Raw genomic sequence first — 19,371 nt, forward strand, 5'->3', positions numbered from 1 at the left:
AAGAATCTGAAAAAGAGTGGGTTTAGGTATTATCTACTCACTTTGCTGTACAGCAGAAACTATTGTAACATAGCATTACGAATCAACCATACTCTAATCAAAATTTTAAAAATTCCTAGCAGTGCCAATAAGTTCTCTCACCCAAACCCCTACCTGTCTGCTCTCCCTAACATGGTCCACAATCAGAGGCCCTAACACCCAGAAACCCCAGCAGCTACCCACTTGATCTTCAGGCAGGTAGAAGGCTGCCACTCCATCGTACAGATGGAACAATCAGATGGCACAAGAATTAAGGGACTTGCCACCAGCTGTGGAAGAGAGGCCTAGAGTCCACGTTGCTTTGCCCTAATAGCGCAGGGCTCTTTCCTTTCTCTCTTTTTAGGGCTCTTTTCTGCACATGAAAAGGAGGGGTGTCCCTCAGCCTCCCCAGGGTGCCTGCCCGCCTCACCCGTCGCGGCATGGCACTGCACAGGCTCCCAGCCTCCGAAGGCATCACACTGTGGCAGGTACGGGCTGGACCACACAGGGCTGGGTGCTCGTGGCGACTTGGCCAGGGTCACCAGGCGTCTCTGGTAGAAGTCAAAGGCTGGAGTCGGGAGAGAGGAAGAGAGAGGTGAGCCCTGGACGCGCAAAGCCCAGGCCGAGCGGACTCTGTCCTGAGAACAGCCACCTCGTCCTTTCCCAACATAGGCGGCCTTTTGATTTCTGTAACAAACATTTCCACCCCAAAACAAGACAGAGGCTCATCGAGGAGCAGGTAGGCCCTCACCAGATTGCCCTTTAAAATTAAAATGAAAAAAATTAAAATGCCGGCTGATGGGAAGTCCCTGGCAGTCCAGTGGTTGGGACTGCCACGCTTCCACTGCAGGGGGCACAGGTTTGATCCCTGGTCAGGGAACTAAGATCCCACAAGCAACATTATGCAACCAAAGAAGTAAAAAATGTCAGCCAAGTTTGAAGGAATCACTGTTCCTCCTTCAGGAATTCTCACCTAGAGCCCATCAGGTCAAGGCAGAGTCTCCAGGCACATGTGAGAACAGTGATTGCTGATAACACTGATGGCACGTTACGGAACTGACTTTCCTCCTGTGCCCACCCCTCCTCCCTAGAGACCCCGGGACACCACTACTGGGTTCTGTGGGTCAAAGATGCTTTGCGGCCTTCAGTCTCTTTCTGGGCTGGGCCTTCAATCCCCAGACTCCCCAGGCTCCAGAGGTCTGCACACCAAGAGCTTCCTCTCCTCTGGCACAGTTAGAGATGCCCCTTCTCATCTGAAGGGGTGACCAGGAAAGGGACCAACCCTGGTTGTTCTCTACAGACACTTCCTTTTTTCCCAATGGCGTCACACTTGCAAAAGCAGAGCTGGTGGCTCGGTGAAGGGGAACTTCTTTAGCCTGACTTCTGAGCAATGTGCCACCATGACATTCAGCCAATAAATTCCCATGGGGCCAACACTTCTCTCTCTTCCTCTAAATTTCCCTCCCTGACCGAAGTGGTCACCACTCAAGGGAATCAACACCTCCTCCCCTCTTTGATTACGTGACAACTTGCCCAGGCACATTTTTTAAAAAACTGGGTTCCTGCCAAAAGCAGAATCTCCAAGTCTCTGAGGAACAGAGGGGAAAAAAAAAAAGTACCTGGGGAGGGAACGAGAGAGAAGAAGAAGAAAGAAGCAAGGAGGATGGTTAGGCATCCTTTTCCAGGTCCCCACATTCTGTCAGTGCTGTGCGAGACCCAGGATGTAAAGAGTTAGGTGGGCGTCTTGTCCTCCAGCAGAGGTGGCTGGGGAGGGGGAGGAAACAAAGATGGCTCTGGGGAGACTCTCATGTGGGATTAGGGGAATAAAGGCAAGGGAAGCCCAATGCCAAGGGGGCAGCAGAACTGCCAGGAAGGTGAGGGCAGGGAGGCTCCAGCCTGTGGGCATAGGCTCTTTGTCTTGGTCCAGATGTTACAGGGGGAGCAGTGGGAGCAGGGGACAGAGGCGTGGGGGCCAAACCACCAGCATCGCATCCAGGCTCTGCTAGTTGCTGGTTGGATGAACTTGGACACGTGACTTTACCTCCGTTTCCACTTCTGAAAAGAATCACGGATGGTGATTACAGCATCGCTCTCATGGGACTGTCAGAGGATCAGATGCAAAGATCTGGTAAAGATCTACTTAGCACAGAAAGTGCTTGGCCAGGGGTATGTGTCAAGCAATGCTGAGCTGGTCCCAGGCCAGAGCGGTGTCAGCCTTCTGAGCATAGGTCTCTGCCATGAGCAGGGACCAAGTGGTGCTTTTTGGAGTTAATTACCTGGATTAGATTTGATCACATGAGGAAGGTGCCTAAACCCAGAGCATGTTTCCTCAGTTTAGGAGGGCTCTTCTACTTTCCTCCTAGGAGGTGTTACTGAGTCCTTGGAAATGGAGGGAAACTTCAGAACCAGTCACAGGGGAGTAGGAGCGTTCGGGGCTCACACATTTGAATATTTTAACCCAAGTACTTGGCTTCCCAGTGGGCTACAGGCGCCATATGCAATACAAAATACAGAGCCCTGCCCCCAAGTGGCTCTGTTGGAGGACTGGGCGCCATCTTGGAGGGGTGGGAAAACTTCCAGCTTTATCACAAAAGACGTTTGTGTTCTCCGAAACTCATGGGCCGGGGGAAACCACAGCTCTAAAGATGACCAAAGAGGAACTCGTTCAAACTCTCTCTTCCGCCAAAGAGGGAACAAGAAACCAGAAGCATGGGGCACTCACTGGACTGAGCTGCCAGTCGAATGGCATAATCGCTCCCACTCAGAAACTTCTCCAAGAAAGTCTCCCGAGACGGGGAGAGCGGAGGAAAGGCCAGCTCCTCATCCGTCAGCCGGATTCCTTTGGCTGCAAGGAAACTCTCTCCCAGAGGGAAACGAGAACTGTTGGAATACGTGACAATCTCTTCTGCTTCCCTGATGAACTGCAGGACGCGAAGCTTCACTTCCTCACAAGAGCCAGGACCTGGGGAGGAAAGGCAGATGGATCCACCCACCACGTGGAGCTCACTCTGACCCCTCTGAAGTATGTACACACATCAACATACACACGCATTTCTGCCTCAGCTGTTCCCTTCGCCCCAACTCTTCCCACAACCTGGAATGTTCTTTCTGTTTCGTCTCTGCAATCGGATTCACTGCACTGACGGCATACCCACTTTGTGAGATGATTAGTAATAGCTAATGTTTATTCCACACCAGGAACTCACATGCTGGGACCTTGTTGGGCTCGTTCCGGGTTCCTTCCAGCTTCTGACCAGCCTCATCCACACACCAGCAGCTCCGGAGGTCAAAGTGTGCCAGAGGGGCACTAAAGTCTGAGTAGGGCCCTGGGTATCGGTCAAGCTGGCCGTTTAGGATCTGCCAGAAGAGGTAGGGTTCCAGAAACACGTTCCCTCCAGGTTGGGTCTGGTTCCCTTCCAGCACCGACACTGGGACATCTTGGAAAGAAGAGTATCTTGCCAGCCCTGGGAAGACGCCTTGTTGGCCAGCCTCGTACAGATTTTGAATGAAGAGACGGAAGTTTCTGGAAGCTGCTTCTCTGTAGCTCATGATCTTCATCAGCAGTTCCGCCGGGGTCAGTGCCTGGCCGGCACTGTTCTGAGCCTCCCAGCGTTCATACCACTCGAAGGCCTGCTCAGGGGGCCCGTCGCATTGCACGGGGCTCCACTGCCCACTGGCACTGCATTGCGGGATGTAGATGCTGGAGAGGGCGGGCGGCGTGCTGGGATTGGAGACCAGGGTCCGCACCGTCCCGAGGAAGGCTCGCTCAGCCTGTAACTGACAGGGGCTGGGGCCTGGGGAGGAACGAAACACAGGTATTTCAGGTTAATAAGCCCCAAAGACCAAGATGCATATGTGCTAAGTCGTTTCAGTTGTGTCTGACTCTTTGCCACTCCATGGACTGGCAAAGGGGACCACCCCTTTGCACGCCAGGCTCCTCGTCCATGGGATTCTCCAGGCAAGAATACTGGACTGAGTTGCATTTCCTTCTCCAGAGGGATCTTCCTGACCCAGAATCGAAGCCCTTATCTGTCCAAACTCCATCTAAAACCTTACACAGCCATAGAAACCCCATCAACCTTAAATTTGTAAATATTCAGAGAGAGAGAGCCTGCCCATCACTAAAGCAATGCAGTTGAGACCAGCTGTTGTCAGCACTGCAGAAATTTTATGTGCCAGCTTCTTAAGGCCAAATTAATCTCCCAACTCCACTCCTTGGAATGGTTAACATTATCAAGACCTTTCTGGACAATGTTTAAATCAGCCAGCAAACTTCACCATTAGCAGAAGTTTGGGCTTTAGCTACAACTGATGCGTCATGTCAGGGCCCTAGGGGAGAATCAGAGTCTGCAGGTTGAACACTCAACAGACTCACATTTCTTGGGCTCTCCAAGCGCACTTCGAGTTCCAGGAATAGGCTGACCCTCGGTGTCCACACAGTAGCACTCTGAGTTGAAGCACTGGACAGGGAGAAAGTTCCCCTCGCTGGTACAAGCAGGGACAAACAGGCTGGACCCAGCCGGCTGGCTACCCAAGAGGCTCTGCATGCGCGCCCTCTGCTTTTCGCACTCCGTGGGGCACCGGGGTCGTCCACCTCTAACCCGGGAGCCAGCAAGTTCTCGGCCCTGGGCGTCCACGCACCAGCAGTCTCCGGCGAAGCACTGGACCTCCTCGTAGCTCCCTTCCTCAGCGCATGCCGGGACGAAAAGGCTGCCAGGTGCCTGCCCGCAGCCCTGAGAGCTGAACACCATTTCCATCACGTCACCTAAATCCCTCGCTATGTCCTCTGGCACAGAAATAGCATGCTGCAAGAAGAGAAGGAATTCTGGAAGCTCCAGGAAGGAAGAAAGGAATTGCAGGGCATTTTGGTTCTCTTGTAAGTTGACTTCAAAGCCAAAGCTGCCCACAACTGGCTTCCTCAGGGCAACGTCTATCTTGGAGGCTTTGGGAGCTTCGGAGGCAGGATTTGAATTCAGTCCCACGGAGAGGGGCTTGGCCAGATCGGCTAGTGCCCGTCCATCCTGGAAGCCTGGGAGACCCAGCTGCTGGAAAAAGTGACTGAAGTTAAATGTGCCTCTTGTGCCCAGGGCTCCAGACAAGTTAAACTGGCCGACGTTCACCAAAAATCTTCCCCCAAAGAGGTTTTGCTGCAGCCGCTTTGCGTTGGTGGTGAACTGCAGGGCGAGGCGGGCCAGCTCTCGGGAGGGAAAGAGCCCTCTAATCGCTTCCTTGAGGAGACTTTCTGGGGCGACAAACCGTGTGTCCCGTCCTTGCAGCATCGGCTGGAAAATTCCGGAATCCAGAAAGAGCTCCTTGATGGAGGGCGGGCAGGATGCGGTAAATCTGGCGAATCTCTGAGACACCGGTCTTTCCTCGGGAGCCAAGAGCAAGCTGCGCCGGCTGAAGTAGCCAGAGGGCCCAAAGCGGAGTCTGGAAAAGGCCCGCCGCCTCTCAGAGGGACAGGACTGGTCTTCAGCTGCAGGGGGAATGCAAGCAGAGACGCAAATGGAGAGAGAGTGTCACCATCGCCAGTGACCCTGACACAAACCCGCAGAGCTTTCTGGTTTACTGTTGTTTAATAATCACTGTCTGACTCCTTGTGACCTTATGGGCTGTAGCCTGCCAGTCTCTTCTGTCCATAGGATTTCCCAGAAAAGAAGACTGGAGTGGGTTGCCATTTCCTTCTCCAGGGTATCTTCCCAACCCAGGGATTGAACCTGTGTCTTCTGCTTGGCAGGTGGACAAAAACAACAGCAACAGCATTTCTGACACAGCCCTCAGATCTTTCTGGTAGAGAGATGAAAGAAGTCAGTCAAGGATTGAATCTCTGCCTCCTTTCTCCATATCCTTCTGTTTGTTCCTTCCCCCTGAGCAGAGTCTGTGACCCCCATCTTGGGGAGTGAGGACTCCAGGTGACTTGACTTCCTCTCCTTGATTCCACTCGAGGGTGACCGCTTCCTAAGACAGGGCTCAGAGACACTGGCCCACTTTCTGGAAACCGGCCCACACACTCATCAAATGTGCCCACTGGCATGATATCTGCCCACCCGGTGGGTGCCCTGCCTTGCCCAATACTCATGTCTGCCTGGAACCTCCAACTGTGATCTCATTTGGAAAGAGCATCTCTGCGGATGTCATTAGTTAAAATGAGGTCATACTGGTTTAGGGTGGGTCCTAAATCCAATGACTGGTGTCCTTAAAGAATGCCATGTGAATACACAGAGGAGACACACAGGGAGAAAAACACAGGAAGAGGGAAGGCAGAGACTAGGGTGATGCAGCTGTTAGCTAATGAATGCCAGAGACTGCCAGCATACACCAGAAGCTGGCAAGGACTCTACCCTGGAGCTTTCTGAGGGAACACAGCCCTGCCCATACCTTTATTTCAGACTTCTGGCCTCCAGGACGGTGAGAAAATAAATGTCTGTTGTTTTAAGCCATTCAGTTTGTGGTCATTTGTTATGGCCACCCTAGGAAACTCCTGCACCAACAAATTCCTGTTTGTTTTTAATGGAATGTTGTTTTCCAGGGTTCTCCTATTGGAACCCTCAATGGCCTTTAACGCTTCATTATAATGCTCTTCAAGAGGCTATCTATTCCTCCATGGGGATCATCTTATCTAGGCTAACTAGTTCATCGTCTGTTTGAAGTTAAAAACCATACTTTAAATTCTATTGATATTTTCCATAATAAGAAACATTTTCCTATGTTTTAATATGCAGTATTAGAGGAATTGGGCTTCCCTCGTGGCTCAGTGATAAAGAAACTGCCTATCAACGCAGGAGACTCGGGTTCGATCCCTGGGTCGGGAAGATCACCTGGAAAAAGAAATAGCAACCCACTCCAGCATTCTTGTCTGGGAAATCCCATGGAGAGAGGAGCCTGGCGGGCTACAGTCCATGAGGTCAGAATCGGACACAACTGAGTGACTAAACAACAATGGTACAGGAATTATGGTGTTTCCCGAAGTAGAATATGATAACGCCCGCTCCGCAAACACACTCAGCAGTCTTCCAGACTTCTTGAGCTTTCCTTGAAATTATTAATTAGTAATCAACTCCATCGGAGAAGGCAATGGCACCCCACTCCAGTATTCTTGCCTGGAAAATCCCATGGACGGAGGAGCCTGGTTGGCTGCAGTCCATGGGGTTGCGAAGAGTCGGACACGACTGAGCGACCTCACTTCCTCTTTTCACTTTTATGCATTGGAGAAGGAAATGGCAACCCACTCCAGTGTTCTTGCCTGGAGAACCCCAGGGACGGGGGAGCCTGATGGGCTGCCATCTATGGGGTCGAACAGAGTCGGACAGTCGGACACAACTGAGCGACTTAGCAGCAGCAGCAGCAAATCAACTCCATGCATGGTCAGGTCATTCTGTCTGAATATCCCAAGTCAACGGTCATCATATTCAGAAAAAAGTTTTTAAATTCAAACTCTGATCATCTCAGTCACATAGGTAGAAGGGAGAAAACTCCATTTTTCTCCATAAAACCATAAATCTTAGCTGTTCTTTTCAACTCACCCCACCCTCAACTTTTCAAAATAATTCATTCCCCTCAGTTCAGACGGGTGCCAAAAAGAAAGTCAGCCAATTTCACTCTGTAACCAGGCAACAGAGTAAGATCTGGAACATGCGGTCAGAGAGAGTGAGAGAGACTGGCAACATCTGAACATATAACACATCCGTCCACAAGGCCAGGGCTTCCTCTAATGGGTATTACAGAAGGCAGGGAAGAAACCAAGCTCACGTCTCTGCTTTCTCTCTCTCCAAATTAAGAGCATACCCTGCCCATTCATTTGTTATGTAGTGTTACCAAGGCAAAGAAAAAGATCAGATATTGGTTTCTTGTGGCACATGTTTCCATGGTAATGAGACTGATACATCAGATGGAAAAAGTAGAATATATATATATATGATCTATGCATTTGGAAGTACTTTTGGTTTTAACGTGGAAGACCATAGTTCTTCATTTTCACCTGGAATTAGGGAACAGTGTTCTCTGGGTTCTAACAGAACCAGAGTGTAATTGTAAAGGCTACCTTCAAGGCAGAGGTTCACAATGTTCTTTTTCTACATCTTCACACTTAGCCAAAAGCATGGTACCCAACACAGTGCTGAGAACTCAAAATGTTAAGTTGGAGAAATCAAATGGTTTCCTAGGAAGTCACTGAAATAATGTTAACACATGTCTGTTTCAAGGCTCTGAAAAGACTGTCCTCCTCCTTCACTGTCTCACATCTTGCTGAGTCCATCCAGCTCACCCCAACTGGGAGCCTGTGAGTGCTCCTAGGCTCCTCCTGCTCCACCGCTAACACCCTTCAGGTCTCAGTGTAAGGAGGAACGGAGTCTGATGCAATGCCTGGCCACCTGTCTCAAGTTCACACCCTTGTTCCCAGACCACTGCTTCTGCTTCAGTATTGCTTCCTGTCCTGGGCTGAATAGTGTCTCCCTAGAATTCACATCCCTCCTGGAACTTCAGAATGTGATCTTCTGTGGATGTAGGGCCATTGTAGGTAAAATTAGTTAACATGGCATCACACTAGGGTAAGGCAGCAGTCACTCAGTAGTATCTGACTCTTTTAAACCTCATGGACTTTAGCCTCCCAGGCTCATCTGTCCATGGGATTTTCCAGGCAAGAATGCTGGAGTGGGTTGCCATTCCTTCTCCAGGGGATCTTTCTGATCCAGGGATCAAACCCACGTTTCTTGAATCTCTTGCATTTCCTGCATTGGTGGGTGGATTCTTTACCACTGGCGCCACCTGGGAAGTCCATACTAAAGTGGGTTTTTAATCCTATACGACTGGTGTCATTACAAGAGGAGGAACGAGACACAGAAGCAGACAAACAAGGCAGACAGCCATGTGATGACGGAGGCAGAGTGTGGAGTTCTGCAGTCACAAGCCAAAGATTGTTGGTGTAAAAAAGAATGAAATAATGCTATTTGCAGCAACATGGATGAACTAGAGTATGGGCAACTAGAGATGGCCTTATTGAGTGAAGTAAGTCAGACAGAGGAGGACAAATATCATATATTGTTTATAGGTGAAATCTAAAAATGGGTACAAATGAACTTACCTACAAAGCAGAAATAAAAAGAGTTACAGATGTAGAAAACAAATTTGAGGTTACTAGAGGGCAGGAGGTGCTACAGAAGGATAAATTGTGAGACTGAGATGGATATACACACGCTGCTGGTGGACTATAGCCACCAGGCTCCTCTGTCCATAGGACTCCCCAGGCAGGAATAATGGAATAGGTTGTGATTTCCTCCTCCTCCAGGGGATCTTCCCAACCCAGGGATCGTACTTGGCTCTCCTGCTTTGCAGGTGGATTCTTAACTGACTAAGCCACCAGGGAAGCCCGACATATACACACTGCTGCTGCTGCCACTGCTAAGTCACTTCAGTCGTGTCCGACTCTGCACGACCCTATAGACGGCAGCCCACCAGGCTCCCGTGTCCTTGGGATTCTCCAGGCAAGAACACTGGAGTGGGTTGCCATTTCCTTCTCCAATGCATGAAAGTGAAAAGTGAAAGTGAAATTGCTCAGTAGTGTCTGACCCTCAGCAACCCCATGGACTGCAGCCTTCTAGGCTCCTCCATCCATGGGATTTTCCAGGCAAGAGTACTGGAGGGGGGTGCATATACACACTATATAAAATGGATAACTAATAAAGGCCTACTGTATAGCACAGGGAACTGTATTCAATTCTCTATAGTGGCCTATATGGGAAAATAATCTAAAAAAGAGAAGATATATGCATAAATGATTCACTCTTCTGTACACTTGAAACTACCACAGCATTGTAAATCAACTACACTCCAATAAAAGCTTTTTTAAAAAGAAAGTAAAACAAGTACGTTTCTGGCTAAAAAACAGAAACAAAAAAAATTGTTGGTGACTATCACAACCAGGAAAAAACAAGGATTTTCTCCTGAAGCCTTCGGAGCGAGCACTGCCTTGCTGAAACATTGATTTTAGATATCCAGCCTTTAGAACTGCTCAAGAATACATTTCTGCTGTTCTAAGCCATTCCATGGGTGGTCATTTGCTACAGTCGCCCCAGGAAAGTAATACAGGCCACTCGTCTCTCTTTAGGACACCTCAATGACCTTTAGATGCCTACTGCCTGCAGCCTGATGCTCCTGTTCAATCTCTCCTCCAAAATGCCTGGGCTGCCTTTCCACACCACCCACACAGGGCACTCTCCAGCTTCAAAGCCCTCAACAGCTTTTCTGAAAGCTGGAGGAGGAAGCCCCTAAGGCTCTGCTTGATATGAAAGGCCTCATGACCCGTGCCTTTCAGAGTCCCCCACCCAAAACAGGAGCTTCCCAGGTGGCTTGGTGGTAAAGAATCTGCCTTCCAATGCAGGAGAATTAGGTTTGATCCTGGGCTGGAAAGATCCCCTGGGAGAGGTAATGGCAACTCACTCCAGTATTCTTGTTTGGGAAATCCCATGGACAGAGGAACCTGGTGGGCTATAGTCCATGGGATCGCAAGAGTCAGACACAACTGAGCTTACATGCACACACACACACACACACACACACACACACACCCAAACATGCTCCAGCAAGTTTTTTGTCTCTCTCCTTCTCACAGACTCCATGTTCCTTAGCACATGTGAAAGTCACTCAGTCGTGTCCCTTAGCACACCAACGCCTATCACAGATCCTCCTCAACTAGGATGGAATGACCTCCTGATAAATTCATCATAAGTTGAAAATATCATTAAGTCAAAAACGCATTGAATTCCTATCACCATAGTTTAGCCCCGCCTACATTAAACATGCTCAGAACACTTCTATTAGCATACAGCTGGGTAAGATCATCTGAACACCAAGGCCATTTTGTAATAAAGTTTCAAATATCTCATAATTTGTGTGTGTGTGGGGGGGACCACACCATGCAACTTGCAAGATCTTAGCTCCCCAAGCAGGGATTGAACCTGGGCCCCAGCAGTGTGCCAAATCCTAACCACTGGACTGTCAGGGAATTATTGAATAACTGTACTGGAAGGGAAAAATGGAGTAGCTGTCTGGGTACAGAATTGTCGTAAGTGTATGGGGCACAATCATGTGGCTGACTGGGACCTGCGGCTCACTGCCACTGGTTAGCATCATGAGACAGTTCCATGCCACATATCCCTAGGCCAGGAAATGTTCAAGATTCAAAGCACTATTTCCACTGAACATGTATCATTTTTGCACTGTCATGAAGTCTAAAAATTGTAAGTCCAGCCACTGTTAAGTCAGGACCCATCCATATTTATGTCCCTATAATTTCGCTTCCCCAGCCCTGACTCTAGTGAACACCTCTCTTTATTTTCGTCCTTCAGGAAGCATCTTTAGTTTAGAAGAAGCTCCTCAAGCGTCACCTCTGCCATGAAGCCCTCCGGGTGTCTCCTCGCCAAACAGGCACAGATAGAATTGACCTCTGCTGCCCTGTGCTCCTGGAGCTGTCAGCACACGCTTTTCTCACGGCACTGTACACTTAATTCTCTCCTCTCCTACTATTCTCTGAGCTCCCTGAGGGAGCAAGCATGTCTGATACGGGACGAGAAACATAATGGAAATTAATAATGATAGACGGGTTTCCATCCTGTTGAACTTGAAGGGTCTGTGCGGCACCCCCTGGGAGGCAATGGAATGAATGTGATCTGGAAAGGTCAGTCTGGAGAGACAGATACAGTAACACGACCTGACGAGAACAAGGCGGGGAGGCTTGGAGAGGACACCCACCACAGGATGGAGGCTCCCCTCGCTGCCGCGTCCCCGGGATCTCCTGTCCCCGGCTGTCCACGCACCAGCATGGCCCTCCCTGCTGGCACTGTGCCGCCTGGTACTCCCCGTCCGGGTGGCAGCTCGGTACGTAGGGGTGACGGAAGCTGGTGGCTGCAAACCGCTCCACTTCACATTTTGTGGGGCCTACGAGAGATCCAGGCAGGAAAGGCAGGGCGGTTAGTGTGTTTACAGCACGCGTTCTGCATGCTGGTAAAGTCGATTCAATCCCCACGCCCGCTCTGGTAGGACAGACACGGAGGCTGCAGGACATGAAAGCCGAGGGGTTTCCTCCTAGCGGAAACACATCTGCCTCCAGCTTGTACTCACATCGGAATCTGCCGGAGATGACTAGCTGCACTGCTAGGAACCGTCTCTGTAATATCCGGTACAGAGTGGTCTCAGCGAAGGTGGAAGCAAGGTCCAGGCCGGCAAAAATAGTGTCGTAAATTTCATCGAGTAACAGCTCCAAACCTGAGCCAAGAAAGCAAGCATTTGGAAGGGATGGGTTCATTCAGAAAGGAGGCCCTGACCTCACCACCATGTAAACAGATATAAAGAGGCTAGAGCCCCCAACGGGCATCATTGTGCTTTGGGCCTGAACAAGGCTTTAATGGTTTCCAAAGTCAGGGTGGCTCTGTGTGGTTGCACAGGTTGTTTACAGCACAAGGGAGCACAGCTGAGAGAGTGAGAGAAGGAAATCCAGCCCGGGTGCCACTCGCCAAGCTTGGAGCTACATCTGCTCAGAGAGGGGGTTGATGGGGGTTATCTCTTCCCAGCAAAGGCACCACGTGGATGAGCAGCAGCTGCACTCAAAGTACCTCCCTTGAAGGTCTGTGAAGGCCGTGCCCTCCTGCATACCCAGGACAGCCCATCCGCTGTTTCTGCTTTACAGGGAGTGACAGTTAGGCTCTCAGGGGGGTGTGCTTACCTGTCTCAGCCAGTTCCCGCCCTTGGCTATCCGCACAGTAACAATACCCAGACACCTCTGGAAACCTGCTCCGGAAGGAACTAAAGGTCACAAATGCATCTGGGAACCTGCAAGACAATGGCATTCGTGGTCACCGCCTCACACAAGGCAAGTCATCACAAGCTCTCCCAGCAGAAATAAATTAACGTGGCCTCATCTTATCTGAGGAGGAGACTGTTAGACAGCATCACTGACTCAATGGACTTGAATCTGAGCAAGCTCCAGGAGAAAATAGAGGACAGAGGAGCCTGGCGTGCTGCAGTCCATGGCATCACAGAGAGTCAGGCATGACTTAGTAACTGAATAACAACAGCAACCATCTTATCTGGGAACAAGAACTGTCTGCTTCTTTGTTTCATGCCGTTTGCTCCATTATTCCTGTAGTCAACGTATTTTTTTCTAAATTGGTTTTCCCTGGCCAGAGCTAGGCTGGACCTGTGAAAATGAAGCTGTCCTTGACTGTCACCTACCAATTAGTGTTTTTCTCACTCGTGGGCTTTGACCAATTTATGCCCAAGTGTGTGTCTCATAGGATCAGGCAGAAAACAGTCAATCAGCATTGCATTAACGAGTTCCTTTACTAGAATAGAACTCTCGAGACCAAGGGCCAAATGTGCTTTACAAACATATGGTACACATTGCAGATGATCTCATTCGGGGAGATCACATGACTTCAGAGCCCTTTACGACTTCTCAAGAGCTGGCAAAGAAGCCAGGCTCCACCACAGGAAATTCTTATGTAGGACATTTCCCAGTCCCATAGTCGAAGAAAACACCAAATCACTGTGACATCACTAACAAGAGCTATACTTCATTTCCATAAGTTGAGAGAAAAGATGCCTAAATCACGCCTGGCCCGACAATTGCTACACGGAGCTAATTGGCTGGGCTACCCACCCTAGAAGTAATAGGAAGCTCAGGTGATAAAAAGTTATACCCACGTGCAATGACATAGCAGCCAGAGAGGAGCTGCTCATCTCTATGTAACACGGAGAAATTAGTTTTTAATGCTCCATATAGCAAGTCTATATGGAGAAGGAAATGGCAGCCCACTCCAGTAGTCTTGCCTGGAGAATCCCATGGACAAAGGAGCCTGGCGGGCTACAGTCCATGGTGTCGCAAAGAGTCGGACACGACTGAGTGACTGACACACACATAACAACTCTATGAAACCAAGCAGAGTATGTTTCCACCTGTATCTGGAAATATATTCCCAACCAATAAATTAGAAGAAGTATAACAGCAGCCCTCTGCACAGAAAGGTCTATTGCTGTGTGATATATTCGAGCAAAGCGTTGAAGACAACCTTCACGTCCAAAGCTATGAAAATTGAAAGTGAATTATGGTAAATCCCCTAAATGAATGCATGCATAACATTATGTAAAAAGCGTAGACTACAAAATGGCATGTGCATACACTACAATTGTTCCTATGCAAATGAACCAGAATCGGAAGGGAATATATTTCTAGGAACTTCTCAGAACCTCAACACAGAGTGCACATGTCGTAGTTAATCTGAAAGGAAATGAATACACAAAACAAAACCTATGTACACACGGATTATAGAATTACGGATTTTTCCCAGATTGTTGGTCTGTGATTGTGCGTACATGGGTTAAATTAAAAAGAACGTTACAGTCAGTGAGTTGCATGAGTATGAGTGTTCGTCGCACAGTTGTGTCCAACTATTCAAGACCCCATGGACTGGAGCCCGCCACACTCCTCTGTCCATGCGATTTCCGAGGCAAAAATACTGGAGTGGGTTGCCATTTCCTGCTCTAGTAAGTTGCATAATAGAAGCTAAAGACATACGTGGCCCAATTGCTCACACTGACTGGAGGAATATGACAGAAGTTCATTCATTGGAACCTGGGATAAATTCAATTATAAACGTGTTAAAACAGTACGATAATCACTTCCCTTTATTAAGCATTACTTTGTAAAAAACAATCCGCAAAATGTTTAATAGACATTGACTCATTTAATCCACTTAACTGTCCTAAAAGCAAAGTGGTATTTTTGTGTGTGCCCATTTTAGAGGTTAAAGAAGTGAGGTATGTTGGCCACCATCTAAAGTAGTGGTGGGAGTTGGAGTTCAAATCCAGGATGTCACCACCAAGTGACTCTGTTAGTGGGGTTACTCAGTGTGCGGCGGCTCCCTGCTCCTGCCCCATCTCCCGAGAAGCAGTCCTCCGCTCTGACACTCTTCCCTCTGCTGAATCCTGGGTTTTCCTGGCATCTAACAGATAGGGACGGGGCTCCTGGCTGGCCTGAAGTTCTGCAGGCCATCCCAGCATGAGGCACAGGAAGTTTAAACCACATTCCACCAATTCAACCCAAAGACCCACCTTGACCTTCAACTAAAGGAAAAGGGCGCTTCCCTTTTGTTGAATGAAAAGCAACATCTCAGGATGATGATCAAAGAGTCCTCAAGAAGGAAAACTATAGTGGAGGGTGAAATGATGGTGTTTCTGCATTTATGCTCAGGTTGTGGCCAACACAGAGTTAAAGAAATCACAAAGAAGCCTCCGTGAAATATAATGTCAGTCCCAACCAGGCGTCTGGTCTTGCCCACCTGCGCTGCAGGATTCATGCCCTTGGACTCAGTCAGACACTTATTCAGTCAGACACTTCCACCTCTCTCATGGTGGCTGGTCCCTCCAGATATCCAGCCTTTGATGAAGACCAGCAGATCCCCCCTCAAAATCAAGAGCTGTGATGACTCCCACAATGCCTGGTACACTGCAGACCCCTCTGCAGACCCTGCAGAGGGTCCAGTGAGCGTAACAGGCGATGATGAGTCCATGAGGGTTCCTGTACACGGTCGCTCTCCTGTTCAGGTAACCAGTCCCCTTTACTGCGTATTAAGGTGCATCGGCTCCTTCTCACTGGGTCATCTGTGTATCAGGAGTTGCCAGTGCATCTGAAGAAGTTTGGATGAGCTCTGTCACTAAGGACAAGTGCCGATAAAGAGACCAGTTGACTGAGTCTTACCTCGGATCACTAAGGCGTGATCACGGCACCAGCTCTTAACCAGGGTTACTTAACCAGAACGTACTTCCTCAGCCAGTGGTTAGGCAAGGGCCTTGTGAAAGATGGGGAAAGGGGGATAAGGACCAGCAAAGCTTACTCCCACCATGACATGGTTTTTTCCCTAAATTCACCAGCCAAATGGGTGTAGTTAGCAGCTGCTCTTTTCAAGAGGCAAAAGGATCTGCTTCAAATGGGCAAATGCTGTGGTCAAGTTCAAGCGTAAATCATCACCCACCATATCAAGAACCCACAACAAACATGTTGGCAAGTGAGACTTCCGGGCTCCCTGTGGCCCCATGGAAGTGGGTCAGCTGCCTTACACCACTTCTGCATGTGAATTTCCCAAAGAAATCTCTTCAGATTTGTTGAGGTCCTTTAATGGACCGGTACATGGTGGTCTGGAGTCGACCGATAAAAAAGTAAAGGAGAAAGAAAGAGGCTGATATTCCTTGGTTTATGCAGAAAACCAATAAAGCCCCTGCACGGGGCTTGCTCTGTTCATGGAGGCCTCAGGCGCCCTCTTGATGGGGTGAAGGTGCAGAGCGCCTTCTCGAGAGGGTCTTAGAAGCCAGGGCAAGAAAGTGAACTCAGAGAGCCTCTGTGCTCCAGGAAATCAGCCTGAAAAAGAGAGAGGGAGAGAGAGAGACAGGGACCAGAGTTCTGATGGAGCAAAGGTGTTTTATTCAACATTGTGTGAGTATTTATACTGTCTTAAAAGGCAGCTATTTTCAGCAGAGATAAAATCAAAACTTACAAGTTATCAAGGAAACATGAGGTCATCCATATGAAAGAGAGTTGTAAATAATCACTTTTACCATGTAGTTCATAAAAAGGAAGAGGGTACTTATCACCTTATAGAAAAACTAACAAAGGAAATGCCTGGATTCCTCAGCCCCCAGGAGAGGCTTGCCTCTCTTCTTAATTCCTGAGTATTCAGGAATTAATAAGGAACAGAGAATTCCCGACAGATCCAAAACAGCACACAGGAAACCTCCTGTTAAATGCTTCCTGACACAGATTCAATATTCCAAAAGCAAATTTGTGACTTTTCCTTTCCAGACTCTTCCTCTTCTGCCAACCAGAAACCAGACCTTGGAGTCATCCTTGACTTTTTCTCTCCCTCACCCTTTCTATCTGTTCCTTCCCCAAGTTCCATGAATCCCACCAAGTCAATATTTCTCCATCAATCCCACTCCATCCCACCATTACCCTCTCCATCACCTGCTGTGGTTCAAATTGACAGCCCCTCTCACCTAGTGGCCTCCAAACTTACAGGGTCATCCCTAGGTACCCACTGCTCTTCCTTAACTGCAATCCATTCTTTTTAAAATCCAACTCTGATGGTTCATGAGATATCTCCAACCCTCACCCAGTTTTAAAATTCTTGATGAAATATTCAGGACACACTTAAACTGAAAAATTACTCCTTGCTTATCTGAAATTCAAGTATCACTGGCTATCTGGCGTTTTTTTCACCTGACAACCATCCAGGATACTATGTCTATACTTTCCACATAGCCTCTGGGGCTCCTGACACTTTGCCCACTGGAGAGGCTGGGGCTGGCACTGCCCAGGTCTGCTTATCAGAAAATTCCTGAGCGTGGCTGGGCTTCCAGTAACCAACTACCTGACCCTTCCCATGACCTTCTTAAATCAGAATTCACTCAGAGACATGCTTGCTTACATAAAAGAAAAGCTCCCATTTCAGGGTAAGTTTTTTGGTTCTTTAACAATAGATGCTTAGTCCTGAACTTTTGCCTTTAATTTGACTGCCCTCTGGTGGACAAAGCTGTGAATTGCGCCTCAAGCAGGCACCTGCAAGTTCTTTGAGAATTGTCGGACACGACTGAGCGACTTCACTTTCACTTTTCATTTTCATGCATTGGAGAAGGAAATGGCAACCCACTCCAGTGTTCTTGCCTGGAGAATCCCAGGGACGGGGGAGCCTGGTGGGCTGCCATCTATGGGGTCGCACAGAGCCGGACACGACTGAAGCGACTTAGCCCCATCAGCAGCAGCAGCATACGCAATATGCCAGCAAGTTTGGAAAACTCAGCAATGGCCACAGGACTGGAAAAGGTCAGTTTTCATTCCAATCCCAAAGAAAGGCAATGCCAAAGAATGTCCAAACTACTGCACAATTGCATTCATCTCTCCAAGCCAGGCTTCAACATTTCATGAACCGAGAAATTCGATATTCAAGCTGGATTTAGAAAAGTGACAGGAACAAGAGATCAAATTGCCAACATCTGTTGGATCATTGAAAAAGCAAGAGAGTTCCAGAAAAAATGTCTACTTCCACTTCATTGACTACACCAAAGCCTTTGACTGTGTGGATCAATCACAAAAAACTGTGGGAAATTCTTAAAGAGATGGGAATACCAGACCACCTTATCTGCCTCCTGAGAAATCTGTATGCAGGTCAGGAAGCAACAGAACTGGACATGAAACAATGAACTGGTTCCAAATTGGGAAAGGAGTACATCAAGGCTGTATATTGTCACCCTGCTTATTTAACTTATATGCAGAGTTCATCATGCAAAATGATGGGCTAGATGAAGGACAAGCTGGAATCAAGATTGCCAGGAGAAATATCAATAACCTCAGATATGCAGATGACACCACCCTTACGGCAGAAAGCAAAGAACTAAAGAGCCTCTTGATGAAAGTGAAAGAGGAGAGTGAAAGGCTGGCTTAAAACTCAACATTCCAAAAACTAAGATCATGGCATCCGGTCCCATCACTTCATGGCAAATAGATGGGGAAACAATGGAAACAATGTCAGACTTTATTTTCTTGGGCTCCAAAATCACTGCCGATGGTAATTGCAGCCATCAAATTAAAAGATGCTTGCTCCTTGGAAGGAAAGTTATGACCAACCTAGACAGCATATTAAAAAGCAGAAACATTATTTTGCCGACAAAGGTCCCCATAATCAAGGCTATGGTTATTCCAGTGGTCATGTATGGATGTGAGAGCTGGACTATAAAGAAAGCAGAGCACCGAAGAATTGATGCTTTTTAACTGTGGTGTTGGAGAAGACTCTTGAGAGTCCCTTGGACTGCAAGGAGAGCCAACCAGTCAATCCTCAAGGAAATCAGTCCTGAATATTCATTGGAAGGACTGATGCTGAAGCTGAAACTCCAATACTTTGGCCACCTGATGCGAAGAACTGACTCACTAGAAAAGACAACCTGATGCTGGGAGGGAAGCGGGAGGGAGGAGAAGGGGACGACAGAGGATGAGATGGCTGGATGGCATCACCTCCTTGATGGACATTTGAGTTTGAGCAAGCTCCAGGAGTTGGTGATGGATAGGGAAGCCTGGCGTGCTGCAGTCCATGGGGTCACACACAAGAGTCAGACACGACAGAGCGACTGAACTGAACTGAAAAGGAGCCAGACAGGTCTATAAGCCACAGATTGTGCTTCCTAGGGTGGGTTCCTTAATTTCTGTTCTTCAGATTCCCCACTGTGTGCTAGAGACCATCATTTTCCAGTTATTTTTATAAATATTGAAGTAGATGAAAGGATCTCAAATTCCACTGTATACTGTGAGTATCCAAC

At 48.4% G+C, this 19,371-nt stretch overlaps 1 protein-coding gene across 1 annotated transcript in view; it reads right to left on the bottom strand.

Moving 5' to 3' along the window:
• Window positions 1–19,371, bottom strand: part of TG (thyroglobulin) — a 234,181-nt gene that overhangs the window by 209,446 nt on the left and 5,364 nt on the right. The window contains exons 5-11 of the mRNA XM_005900741.3: window positions 12,734–12,840; window positions 12,133–12,276; window positions 11,764–11,949; window positions 4,394–5,494; window positions 3,225–3,812; window positions 2,741–2,980; window positions 449–586 (exon numbers count right to left, since the gene is read on the bottom strand). Of these exons, the coding sequence (XP_005900803.2) occupies window positions 449–586; window positions 2,741–2,980; window positions 3,225–3,812; window positions 4,394–5,494; window positions 11,764–11,949; window positions 12,133–12,276; window positions 12,734–12,840 (2,504 nt within the window). The remainder of the gene's footprint in view (window positions 1–448; window positions 587–2,740; window positions 2,981–3,224; window positions 3,813–4,393; window positions 5,495–11,763; window positions 11,950–12,132; window positions 12,277–12,733; window positions 12,841–19,371) is intronic.

The sequence above is a fragment of the Bos mutus genome, chromosome 14 (assembly GCF_027580195.1).
Source record: "Bos mutus isolate GX-2022 chromosome 14, NWIPB_WYAK_1.1, whole genome shotgun sequence".
Lineage (NCBI taxonomy): Eukaryota > Metazoa > Chordata > Mammalia > Artiodactyla > Bovidae > Bos > Bos mutus.